This window comes from Fusarium proliferatum (genome assembly GCF_900067095.1).
Source record: "Fusarium proliferatum ET1 genome assembly, contig: FPRO_scaffold015, whole genome shotgun sequence".
Taxonomy (NCBI): domain Eukaryota; kingdom Fungi; phylum Ascomycota; class Sordariomycetes; order Hypocreales; family Nectriaceae; genus Fusarium; species Fusarium proliferatum.
In genome coordinates, this window is record NW_022194804.1 from 360,631 (window position 1) to 372,692 (window position 12,062).

At 51.3% G+C, this 12,062-nt stretch overlaps 5 protein-coding genes across 5 annotated transcripts; 3 read left to right on the plus strand and 2 right to left on the minus strand.

The window, feature by feature from the left end:
• Positions 1-25: 25 nt before the first annotated feature.
• On the plus strand, positions 26-2,096 carry FPRO_12408 (uncharacterized protein; the record flags this gene model as incomplete). Its single annotated transcript, XM_031224201.1, has 6 exons — positions 26-347; positions 413-683; positions 737-914; positions 985-1,593; positions 1,656-1,759; positions 1,865-2,096. The coding sequence occupies 6 exons, from the start codon at positions 26-28 to the stop codon at positions 2,094-2,096; spliced, it is 1,716 nt and encodes a 571-aa protein (XP_031089484.1).
• Positions 2,097-2,441: 345 nt separating this feature from the next.
• On the minus strand, positions 2,442-3,606 carry FPRO_12409 (uncharacterized protein; the record flags this gene model as incomplete). Its single annotated transcript, XM_031224202.1, has 3 exons — positions 2,442-2,914; positions 2,974-3,093; positions 3,147-3,606. The coding sequence occupies 3 exons, from the start codon at positions 3,604-3,606 to the stop codon at positions 2,442-2,444; spliced, it is 1,053 nt and encodes a 350-aa protein (XP_031089485.1).
• A 598-nt stretch (positions 3,607-4,204) lies between these two features.
• Positions 4,205-6,091, plus strand: FPRO_12410 (monooxygenase family protein; the record flags this gene model as incomplete). The annotated part of the gene is made up of 1 exon (XM_031224204.1): positions 4,205-6,091. One exon carries the CDS (start codon positions 4,205-4,207, stop codon positions 6,089-6,091), a length of 1,887 nt encoding a protein of 628 aa, XP_031089486.1.
• A 131-nt stretch (positions 6,092-6,222) lies between these two features.
• FPRO_12411 (uncharacterized protein) lies at positions 6,223-8,863 on the minus strand (the record flags this gene model as incomplete). Its single annotated transcript, XM_031224205.1, has 6 exons — positions 6,223-6,673; positions 6,752-7,103; positions 7,262-7,854; positions 7,976-8,403; positions 8,485-8,596; positions 8,673-8,863. 6 exons carry the CDS (start codon positions 8,861-8,863, stop codon positions 6,223-6,225), a joined length of 2,127 nt encoding a protein of 708 aa, XP_031089487.1.
• Positions 8,864-9,588: 725 nt separating this feature from the next.
• FPRO_12412 (uncharacterized protein) lies at positions 9,589-11,613 on the plus strand (the record flags this gene model as incomplete). The annotated part of the gene is made up of 7 exons (XM_031224206.1): positions 9,589-9,703; positions 9,773-9,859; positions 9,921-10,529; positions 10,596-10,747; positions 10,847-10,985; positions 11,035-11,449; positions 11,499-11,613. The coding sequence occupies 7 exons, from the start codon at positions 9,589-9,591 to the stop codon at positions 11,611-11,613; spliced, it is 1,632 nt and encodes a 543-aa protein (XP_031089488.1).
• Between the last annotated feature and the right edge of the window lie 449 nt (positions 11,614-12,062).

Below are 12,062 nucleotides of genomic sequence, written 5' to 3' on the forward strand. Positions count from 1 at the left end.
AGAAAAAAAAAGAAAAACTTCAAACATGGAACAGGTACACATGTCCCCTTTCGAACTGGAGATCCCAAATGTCGACCTCGCGACTTTCATCTTCTCCTCGGGGACTCGAGATTCACGTTCTCAGCCCCAGTATTTCGACGCGGAGAATCCTGCTCTCAACTTTAGCTTGGAACAAGCAGAAGGATGGGTGAAACAATGGGCAAAAGGCTTGCAAGACCTTGGACTCAGGAACAATGACAAAGTGTTACTGTATTCGGGCAACTCTCTATATTTCCCTATCGTCTTCTGGGGCGTAGTCGCTTCGGGCTGTGTTATCACCGGCTGCTCCCCAAGTAGTTCTGTAGAAGGTAGGCAATTGTGAAGAACAGGCTTTCTCGAGATGCTGATTCCCGCTGACTATGGCTTGCTTTAGAATTGGCTTACCAACTCGCGGATTCGGAATCCCGGCTGCTTGTTGCCGGCCCTGGTTATCTAGACAAAGCGCTCATGGCCGCAGACGAAGTCGGACTTCCACGCTCCAATGTTCTAGTATTCACTGACCTCCAAGATGCTGGTCGATATCCTGTGAGATCATGGACCAACGTATGGGCTTCCGAAGAGCACGCCAGGTCGTGGAAATGGAGGACCTTTTCTTCCAAGGAGGAAGCTCAATCAGCATCGGCAGCAATAAATTACTCGAGCGGGTAAGTGCGGTCGCAATCATCATCAATCACGTCGATACTGAGGCTAAGGCTAGCACAACTGGACTGCCCAAGGGGGCGGAAATCTCGCACTATAACATAATTTCCAACTCGGCACAGGTAGCCTTCAAGCGCAACATGGTGGCCGAAACGAGGTCCGGACACGAGAGAAAGGAAAGACTTGGGTTCTCTGGAGAGCGCTGGTTGGCGCCTCTCCCCATGTTTCATGCCTATGTACGTTGAGAAGTCGCTTGAGTTTGATATGGTTACATGGAAGCACAGCACTGACATCTATTGCTGCCAGGGACAAGCCTACTACTGCACCACTGCTGCAGTGACCGGATGCAAGGTTTTCATAATGCCCAAATACGACATTCAGAAGTACCTCCTCTTCCTGGATATCTACCGCATCACCTTCCTGACAGGCGTCCCAACGCTCCTAGTATCGCTTGCGAAGCATCCTAGGGCCGCCAGTTTCAACCTCAAGGCTATCGAGACGGTTCTTTCGGGGTCAGCTCCGCTCAATCCAGAGATCGGCAGCCTTGTCCAGCGAATCTATCTGCGTCCAGAAGTTCAGGTGAAACAGGGATGGGGTCTCACAGAAACGACATGCTCGGCTACTGGCTTCGCTCCGGATGATATAGATGACGGACGGTCAATCGGCTGGCTAAACCCGAACATGATGGCCAAGATCGTGCCAGTTGAAGAATACGAATTCGAAGGCGGGGCAAAATTGCCGCACACGATTGGCGAGATTTGGATCTCTGGACCCAATATTATGAAAGGGTATTATCGCCGACCTCAAGAGACGAGTGCTGCGATTGTCACCGAAGGAAACAATAGGTGGTTTCGCACCGGAGACATTGGCTATGTTGATTCGAGGGGCTGCTTTTACATCATCGATCGGTTGAAGGTAACGTGGCCTAAGGCGCCAAGACCTCCCTAATCTAGTAGTTGCTAACGAGGTATGTACAGGAACTTATCAAAGTGAAGGGCTTGCAAGTAGCGCCGGCAGAGATTGAACAAACCCTTTTGACACACCACAAAATTATCGATGCGGCTGTTATAGGCGAGAAAAGGTAAGCATCTGAGCCTGCCTAACAACATGGGGACATCCCTGAGTTTGCAACATGCCTTGAGATTGCTCAGCAGGACCACTCATCCGGACTAACATATCGCTTTAGGCATGACGGAGAGTATCCGAAGGCGTTCGTGGTTAAGGCGCCGGGCCAGGCATTGACAGAGAAGGAGGTTCAGGAGTACATACAGACTCGCATGTCGAGACACAAATGGCTGACGGCCGGAGTCGTTTTCTTGGCTGAGATACCAAAAACACCCAGTGGCAAGGTCAAGCGAAGACTATTGGCCAAACAAGCCTCTGACCAAACACCGGGCTCTGTGAGCTCCAAGTTGTAGGCACGTCAGAATCATTTCTCGTAAGATGGAAGCAATAAAACGATGGCCAGGATGGTGTGCAATAAATCAGATCGGCTAAAAGGCCAGTGGCACGGGCTTACTCCCTATTGGACACTCTCAGTGACTCAGCCGAGTATGTTTCAAGGCGTTCGCTTGTACATCTTTGGGCCTAAACCTGTGGCCTGCATGAAACTGTAAACGCTAAGCATAATGTATGTTCCGATTACGCCTATATAGCAGCAGGGTGACACACATTAATATGAAGTGTAACCTATCGAATGTATAAGATGATGACTATCACCATGTCAACAACACACGTTGATAATGATAAATTAAGGACATGATTTATTTCAAGTGCGTTATAATCCAACTAATGATTTTCAAGTCTGTTTCTTTGCGAATCATAGGATCTACCCATCTTGACCCCATGGCGTATATATGAAGTTGGCCCCATTCTATATGAAGCTGGTGGTGCACTTCAGCTGCCTCACACAACTTTGCCCATGCTTTGGAGTCGTACAAGGCGAATTCGGCAGCCCCTGCAAGTATCAGTTGGGGACTCAGGCCATGGATTTCCTCTGGCTGCCGCGACAGAGGATTCACTTCGGGGGAGTCCAGAGCGAAGTCACCAGCGAACAGCCTAGCGAGACGGGCCACCGCTTCATTGGCCATAATGAAGTAGTCAGTCTCGACCGCCAGATTTCCCCCCTCATACGCGGTCATAGCCATGTCGATCCATGGAGAGACTAACACTGTCGCCGCTGGCTGGGGCAGGCCCAGCCGCAACAAATCAATACCAGAGAGTATAGATAGTCCACCTGCGCGAGGGTTTCAGTAAAAAGATGACCCTGAAGATTCGTGGACGATGCTCACTCACCTCCGGCCGAGTCGCCCATGAATACAACTTTCCCAGGTGGGACGCCTGATTGTAGTAATTTCTCATAGGCACGTAAGAATGCTCGTGTTTGCGAAGGATGGGCGCTTTCAGTAGACAGTGCTTCGCTGGGTTAGGTTAACGATCCCAGGTAATGGCGGCTTGAGATGACCTACGGTACTCGACGGACACAAAGACAAGCCCAAGTCCTTCCTCATTTGCGACCTTGATCCATCTTTCCATATAGTCCACGTACATCCTCGCTTCTCCGCGTGCGTAGCCTCCTCCATGAGCATAAAGTACGACACCTCGCTTGTCCTCAGCAAGTCTCGTCTCGAGAAACTCTGCTGGCTCACGGCTCCCTGGAATCACATAAGCAGTCGGCTGCTCAAATATGACCCTAGCTCGTGCCGGGTTCAGTTTGCCGACAGGTAGCCTTCTCGGAAGATCTGGGAATGTAGTTGCTGCAGCGGACAGGAATGCGCGGTGAGTCTGAATGCGTAGTGATTGATAAGACGGAAAGTGTGGCAGCAGGATGCGCCTCAGAAACACCACGAGTAGAAGGCAGACAAATGCGTAGCTGAAGTGAATGAAGCGGATCGGGTGGCGAAGGATCACAGCCATAGCTCGAGCCATTGTTGCTTTGGGAGGGGATTATTCGCTTACTGCGGTATGGTAGCAATGTAGGCAGCCTTGTACGATGCGATGCCGATTTGAGTTGAATTGAACTGCGCTTGGGAACTCCTCGGAGTTGAGTCCGTGTGGGATTCAGATGTGCTTTTGCACTCGAGACTTATGCCTAAGAGCGTAAATCAGCAGAGACAACTTAGAGTCGGTGGGGAGCACGTTGGCCCCAAGCAATCACCAGCACGTTTCCTCCGGGCGCTTTCACATGGACTCTAAACATCCGTTGGCTCCATAGGCGCGCATTTCCCCTGCCATAACGAATGAATTCGTCATGTACAGGCTGACGTTGCCATCACGAACCTGAGCTCGGTGATCGGCACTGGGGCCTCGGCGCCGTGGGTGTCGCAACGAGTCGTACGACAACCCGTGTGGGCAAGCCGAATCCTTCTGTCGGATCTCGGCGCCCTAGACGCTTTCTATACAGAAGATGTACCCTGTGAGTTCACAATATATACTCTGTCGGAGTTTGGGGTTTTGACCAGATTCGACCCATGTGTAGGCTTTCGGAACGACTATCCATCTTTGAGTACCTACGTACGTGCACAGAATGGCGGAACTTGAGTATCTCCATGGAGATGCCGTTGACGGCGGCCAAATAAGTGGCAAAGACAGCGTGCTGAATGGCAGCCTAGTCCAGCAAGAGGAGTTGCAGCCAAAAAGCGATATGAGTACCTCCGAATATTCGATTCGCGAGACTCCAATGGGCACAAGGCGTAAGTTGAAGATTATCTTCATGGGCATGGGCTGCAGTGGCATCGATTTCGCTCGACAACTCGAGCGGCGCATGCAAGACGTCACACTAGTCATTTATGGTACGGTTATTCCACCCTTCCTTTACTTGTCATACACAGTCTTAGCAGCAGCTGACCACGGCCCTGTTGGCAACTCGAATGTAGAGAAGAACAGTGACCTTGGCGGGACTTGGCTCGAGAACAGATACCCTGGCTGCGCGTGCGACATTCCTAGTGTATGTTACCAATACAGCTGGGCAAGGAAACCGGACTGGTCTCAGTACTACTCTGGCTCTCCCGAGATACACCAGTATTTCAAGGATGTGGCTGAGAAAGCTAATGTCGTGAAATACTGCCACTTCAACCACAAAATCATCCGCGCAGAATGGCTCCAGACGGGCCGGTGGAAGATCACCGTTATGCGGAACAACAATCCCGACGACACCTTTGAGGATCATGCCGACTTCTTCCTCCACGGCGGCGGCGTGCTCAATAACTGGAGATGGCCCAACATAAAAGGTCTACACTCTTTCCGGGGACCTACTCTTCACACTGCGCGCTGGGACCACAAGGTCAAGCTCAAAGGGAAACGCGTGCTCCAGATCGGAATCGGCAGTTCGGGCGTTCAAGTCATTCCCGCCATCATCAATGACGTGGATCAGCTCTACGTAGTGGCACGGTCTTCCGTCTGGATCACGGCGGGGTTCGCGCCCACGTACGCCGGACCGCAGGGAACCAACTTCCACTACTCTGACGAGACCAAGGACAAGTTCCGGTCTGATGAGGACTTCTACCTGTCGTACTGCAAAGCCATCGAGTCGGAGCTCAACGTGAGGTTCAAGTTCCTCATCAAGGGATCTAAGGATGCCATCGACTCGAGGGAATACTCCATCCAGGAGATGCGACGCAAGTTAGCTGCTAAACCTGAACTGATGAACAAGATCATTCCCTCAGACTTTGGCGTCGGCTGTAGGCGCCCGACTCCAGGAAACGGCTTTCTCGAGGCTTTGTGTTTAGAAAATACGACTGTTCTGACCCAGGAGATCCAGGAGATCACCCCAACGGGCTTCATCGACGCCGAGGGGGTGGCGCATGAAGTTGATGTTGTCATATGCGCGACTGGCTTCGATACGAGCTTTCGTCCAACATTTCCTGTCATGGTCGACGGCAAAAATGTGCAAGACGCTTTCAACGACGACACAATTGGCTATCTCGGCCTCTCCACCCCCAACGTGCCAAACTACTTCATCTTTATTGGGCCGTACGGACCCCTTGGACACGGTTCGGTCGTACCCATGGTCGAGGCATACACAAACTACATCATCCAGGTCCTCGAGAAGGTGCAGGTTGAGGACATCAGAAGCGTACGGGTGAAGCAGTCCGTAGCCGAGAGCTTTACTCGCCACGCAGACCTTTACCTCAAGCGTACCGCTTGGTCAGACCCATGCAGCTCCTGGTTCAAGAACGGCCAGAAGGGTACGAAGCCCCTGTGCTGGCCCGGCTCGAGAGTCCACTACCTCACCATGTTGCAAAAGCCAAGGTTCGAGGACTTTGACATTGACTATCTGTCGGGCAATCCATTCAATTTCCTCGGCAACGGATTCGACACCCGAGAGTTTGATGGTCGTGATCTCACGTGGTATTACGGCTTACTCAACGGCCAAGACAAGCAACCGAAAACCGCCCCTGCGCCTGTCTTCTAGCATGCTGTTCTGAAAGTCTGAGAGGTTCCGGCTACGGTTCTAAGAGGGGGAGTGATGGGAACACTGGCTTCGAAGCTGCTTAGACTAAACGTATTTTGATTCTTTTTATATTACCATTGTCTTTCTTCATACTAAGAAGGAGCCAGAAGAAAACTTTCAATCCAGTCGTAGTCATCAGCGAGCGGGAAGACCCCGGCGAGGTTGTTCATAGTATCCATGTCTGGAATCTGCCGGAAGAACATATCGGGATCATCAAGGGAGTCCACGTTGCTTGTATCCGCCAAAAGTGTTGGGTCTCGAGGCCGCTGGTTCCCTTCAGCGGGTTGGAAGCCGCGTGAAACCCCCTCAGCACCCATTCCACCGTCAGGCTGCTGCTGGTCAATACTGAGGCCGGTTTTTACCATGGCGGCCTCGAACATGCGCACAGTCCAGGTAATGCTGCCCCAGTACTCGCAGCCCTCGCGTAGGTACTGAAGCTCAGAGAATAGTTGGGCCGTCAAGGCCTTTTTCTTCTTTGGACCTGTAGTTGGGTCCAGAGCAATTTCTATCCTCATGGCGAGGATAGAGGAAGTGCAGGTCATGCTAAAAGCGCAAAGGTCAGGACCGTTGGCAAATGAATCTGGGTGTAGCATATGGGGGAGGAACTCGAGAGACACCTACAAGGACAGAGGACACAAGCCAATCACATCGTTGATCGAGGCTCGCTGCATGATTGCCGATAGCTCAAACATGGCGTTCTCCTGCCTCTGAGTGACTTGCTGCATCGAAGCACTATCGCCGTTACGTCTGTAAATATCGCGCAATGTCCGGTAAAAGACTGCTTCCAGTCGAAAGCTGATAGCGAGCAGCACGAGAACCAAAACGTTGGCGACAGACCACTCCTGAAAGGATAGGAGCGAAATGCCTGGGTCGAGTTTGTTCTTCCAGCCCAAAATATCGTTCTCCAGGTCTTGTATCTCGGAAGCAGAAGGTACTCTGCCTGGAGTCTTAAAGTATTGTAGAAACCGTTTGCCTACTCGTGTCATAAGTGTCAGTGACATTTCTTTTTCTGTTTGTCTTTTCTTTCTCTTTTCTTAAAAGCAGAATGGAAAATAAAATTCTGGGGTAAGAACCAGTGCGTACTTATCAGCGAGAGTCTGCAATGTTCCAGAAAACATATCTTGTGCAAACGTGTAATAGGGGGAATCACGGACGCAAAGCGGTCAGGAACTTTAGTGTCGTCCCAGTCGTCTTCTGTAAGTTGATTTGTGTCGCAGTACCTTTCATCAAAGTTGGTGAGGTTCGTCAGGCCCAGAACGGCCATGAGTACGTCTCTGTTGTATAGCGCCCACCAGATTCGTCGAAAGAGCCGCTTGGACTTTGGATCGACCCTTTGAGATATGTACTGCCGGTGAAGACCTAGCTGCGTGGCAATTCGACAGGCGTTACTGAACCAGTACCGGTAGTCCTTGTCCATGGCGTAAGTGAAGGATAGGGAGCTTAGCATGATGGAGCCTTGGAGGCGGTTCAATTGTCCTGTCTCGCCTCCGAGGTCGTAGACCAGGATGGCCCTAGAGTAGAATGTCTTCTGTGCAGTCTCACGATCGTTGAATCCAATTCGCTGTAGCAGCTCCTCTGGGGCGTGAGCGGCCACATTGGCGAGGATTGACTGCATAGTAAACATAGATTGCCTTCCAGCGTAATACTCCTCCATGAACTGGGCACGGTCCAATATGGGTGCATATGGGTAAACACAAGTGAAGTAGATTTTCAGAAGTTGATTGCTAAAGGCTAATGTCAGCATCTGGAGGTCCTCGTCTGTGTCTCATGACTGGGCTTGCTTGCTTAATCGCTGATAAAAGGGCATTCAACACTACTGCGAATCCCAACAGCATTTTCACATACCATATATTTCGCGGCGGAATGTCCAGGGCACCCCTCTGCTCCAGGAAGTCCATATTAGTCGATGCTGCCTGCATGTCTCCCATCTGAGGGCCCCTATCTGTCCGCGCACGTTTCAGCATGACGCGAGTCAAACGGTTAGGCTGGCGCTTCCCAATGGCTTGGCCCAGGATGGTGGCTGGAGTGATACCCTCGTGGTATTCAATCACCTCGCAACACTCGTCGGCATTACCAGAATGATTTGGAGACACAACCGTGGCGTCCTCCCGGCACATTTCCTCGGCGATTCGTAATTGGACATCCTGCTCCTGGACGCTCACATCGGATGGGGGCGTATTCAGTGCCAGGTGCACGGCTGTAACATCTGAATTACCCTGGTCGATCTGCTGCATAGTCCGTGCTTGCACCTGTGGGGGACCGTGACTTGGAGTCTGATAAGGCAAGTTTTTAGAAACATTCGATACGTGGCTCTACGACGTCGCAATAGTACAGGCGCTCGTGAGGGTACTCACAAGTGTTATCGGGGGAGCTCCTTCGCCCAATGCGCCTTGCAGCAGTCCGAGATCAGAGTCGCAATCATCAGAGTCGGCTTGGGCAGGCTGAGAGAGGATTTGCTGTGAGCTTCTTGGTGATGAGACTCAGCCATCGTGACTTTTCCCGCGAAGTATCGAAAGACGTGTCTTGCCTCAGCGTTACATACCTTGTTCTCTCTGATTGCGAAGGTGCTGCTACAAGCACACAGGTCGAGTCCTGCTGGCGCCGCCGGCAACGGGTACAAGGTAGGCCGACCTGCCAGGCGTCGCAGCGGACCTTTCGGACGTGGCAGTGAGAGCAGGCACGTGGCTTCTTGACTGGTCGCTTCTCCATGCACATCTCCACAAGCGCACTCATGTTCTCTTCTGGTGCGACAGATATTGAACTAGAAGGGTCAAATTCTACGGGTTCCAATGTGTTGTCCAGTGGCAGGCAGCGGAACAGACGAGTGCTATGGCTGATGGAAAGAGCGGTGGCATGTAACTAGATATCCGTTCAGATACAGGGAAGCCGGGTTCAGGCGGGGTTCGGAGCTTCCCCAGAATCCCAATCCCATCCCCGCGGGGGAACAGGGCTTCCCCGCATCTAGGGTAGCGCGTGTAGTGGTAGCGTCAAGCTAATAACTAGACTACCTAGCTACGTGCGAGCACAGTATATCCAGTTTATCCATCACTTTCAAGATGCATCAGCACTGTGTCTCCTCTTCTTGCTTGTATTTCTCGTTAATTAATCCCTGACCAACGTTTTTTGTTGTTGTTATTATATAGGCAGATCAGACCGACTTGACGGATCTAGCTGTGAGCGTTCGCGAGACAGGTTGGGGAGGGCCCGGGTAATGGAGACAGACTGTTGTGAGCCGGGTGGGGAGCAGCACCGAGGCCAAGTTAAATGCCAGCCGAGTTTCGGGTGGCTCGGCGCCGAGTTCACACCAATGCCGTTTGCTCTTTTACTAATCCCGGCCGACCCGGGGACGAGTAACAACAGCTTCTGTGCTTTTAGTCGCGGGATCATATTCCATGTCAAACTTTTCACAAGATTGGTTTGGTATTGCAGGCATCAATATCTCATCCTTTTTTTCAACCATGACAATCATCAGTCTCGAGAGCAATTTGGTGTACATCAGCGCCGCGGTGGTCGCTCTAACTCTAGTCGCTCGCTTAATTAGAGCTACAAGTAGATGGAGTGGCGCGCCGCCTGGTTAGTATAGTAGTGGCAGAGGAGTGCACTCCTCAAAAGTGCCGGTTCCTAAGCTAAGGGTATTTCTAGGACCTCCAACGGTTCCTATCCTGGGCAACTTGCACCAGATTCCCCGCAGAGATCTCCATCTCCAGTACCAAAGATGGGGCAAAGAATGTAGGTCTTGCTACTGCAAGTCTCATGAAATAGAAGCAAAAAGTCTGATCTTGTAATACAGACGGCCCAATCTTTTCCCTGAAGTTGGGCTCCCAAAACATGATAGTCTTGACAAGTGGCGAGATGATCAAGAAACTCGTCGATAAGCGCAGTGGCAACTATGCGGACAGGCCAAAACTTTACATGCAGGAGGTCTGGGAGCATTCGAGAATCATCATGCGAGGCTACGATCCATTGTGGAAAGTCGAGCGTAAGCTCTACCATCAGTTCCTCAACATCAACAGGGCCACCAGATATGCTCCGTACCAGGATCTCGAGACCAAGCAGCTTTGCTACGATCTGCTTCAGAAACCCGGCGACTTCGAGGCGGTCGTAACACGCGCCACAACAAGTCTTGCCACTAGCATGGCGTACGGATTTCGAGTAGTCTCCCTTGACAGCCCGGTCATGCAAGAGCTCTTGACTAACACGCACGGGTTTTTCGTCATGGTGAGCAGCAGTAAGTTATTGGACTGGTTCCCGCAGCTCCGTCCAATCGCTCGCCTGCTTCCGACATGGTTGAATGGCGTAGCTAGAAAGGGGAAGGAGATTTTCGAGCGAGAAAAGGCACAGTTCCATAAACTCTACAAACAAGTCCAGGTCGAGGCTGATCTTGGTACCGCATATCCGAGTATATCTCTTCCAATTTCCACCCGTGTGTTGAATCCATGCTGACCATTTCTGTCGTGTCTATCAGGTTTTGCTGCAGATATTTACACAGCCCAAAAGACTTGGAAAGACGCTGCAGCCCTTGATCTCCTGACGGATCATGCCGCGTCCTACATTGCGGGGATCGCCATGGAAGGTGGAGCTGACACAACAAGCAATACCTTGGCCGGCCTCATCAAGGTAATACAATACTAACATAATGAATCCCCTAAAAATCATAATTCTTGGACGCCGATGAACTTGAACATTCGCTCAGAACGAAAAACTAATGATTACCAGGCCATGATGCTTTTCCCTGACGTACAGCGCAAAGTCCACGAGGAGCTTGACGCCGTGGTGGGAGGGGGCAGATATCCAACAATGGACGACTTTCAGTCGCTGCCGTATGTTCGACAAACGGTGAAGGAGGCACTACGATGTAAACTGAGAGGCAGGAAGCTTTTGGTAGCCATTGCTAACAGTTGAAGGGCTTCCTACAGCAATCAACGGCGCGATCCCGCATGCTGCGCTCGCGGACGACGAGATTGAAGGCTTCAAGATCCCAGCGGGCACTACCGTCGTGCTGGGAGTATGGTGTGCCAACAACGATGCCAGGCTGTTTCAGAACCCGCGAGAGTTCGACCCTTCACGCCATGATCCCTCCAAGTCCCTGGCGGAGGCTGCCGCGGCCGGCGACTACAGGCAGCGTGACCAATGGACATTCGGAGCGGGCCGTCGCATCTGCCCCGGAATCCATGTGGCCGAAAGGACCTTGTTCTTAGCCACGGCAAGATTGCTGTGGGCTTTTGACATCCGGAGGGCTCGTGGGCCTGACGGCCTAGAAATCGAGGTTGATCGGGATGAAGTTACGCAGTCAATTTCAGCTAGACCAGTCCCTTTTCGGTACGTCATGGCCTATTGCGCAAGACCGAGTGCCTAACAAACATGACAGATGCGAAATCAAGCCTCGAAGTGAGAAGCACGCCCGACTGATCTCAGAAGCATGGAGTCAAGCGCGGGAAGGGCTGGATAAGTCAGGAAACTATAACGAAGTCGCTATTCAGTGATCAATCTGTGCATCAAGTTGTGAAGGGCTGCTTTCTGATATGTTATGTCAATAACTACTCGCTTGAAATGACACAAAGCATGATACCGAAAAATGGCAGGGCTCTTCCAGTAAAGTCTTAGTTACAAGACTGTCTATAAGACCGTCTTCGTTACCAGGAATGCCAAAATAATATCGTAGACCTAAGATTACTGCAATGTAGTAACAGTAGGTTTAATAGATCCTTGCTATGGTCTTGCCACCATCCTTCACTCGTAGGATCTATGCGACAATGCGCCGTTATCACGATGACATGTGAGGCGCGTGATATAAGCTATCAGTTATATAGTCTATCAACTTGAAATAAAACTCTTATTAAAGTCAATCCAGGAAGCATCTCGTGGAATTTGTGTTGACAGTTCACAGGGATGCCTTTTGTCAGGCCATAACTTACTGACTCAGGTTGGCCGC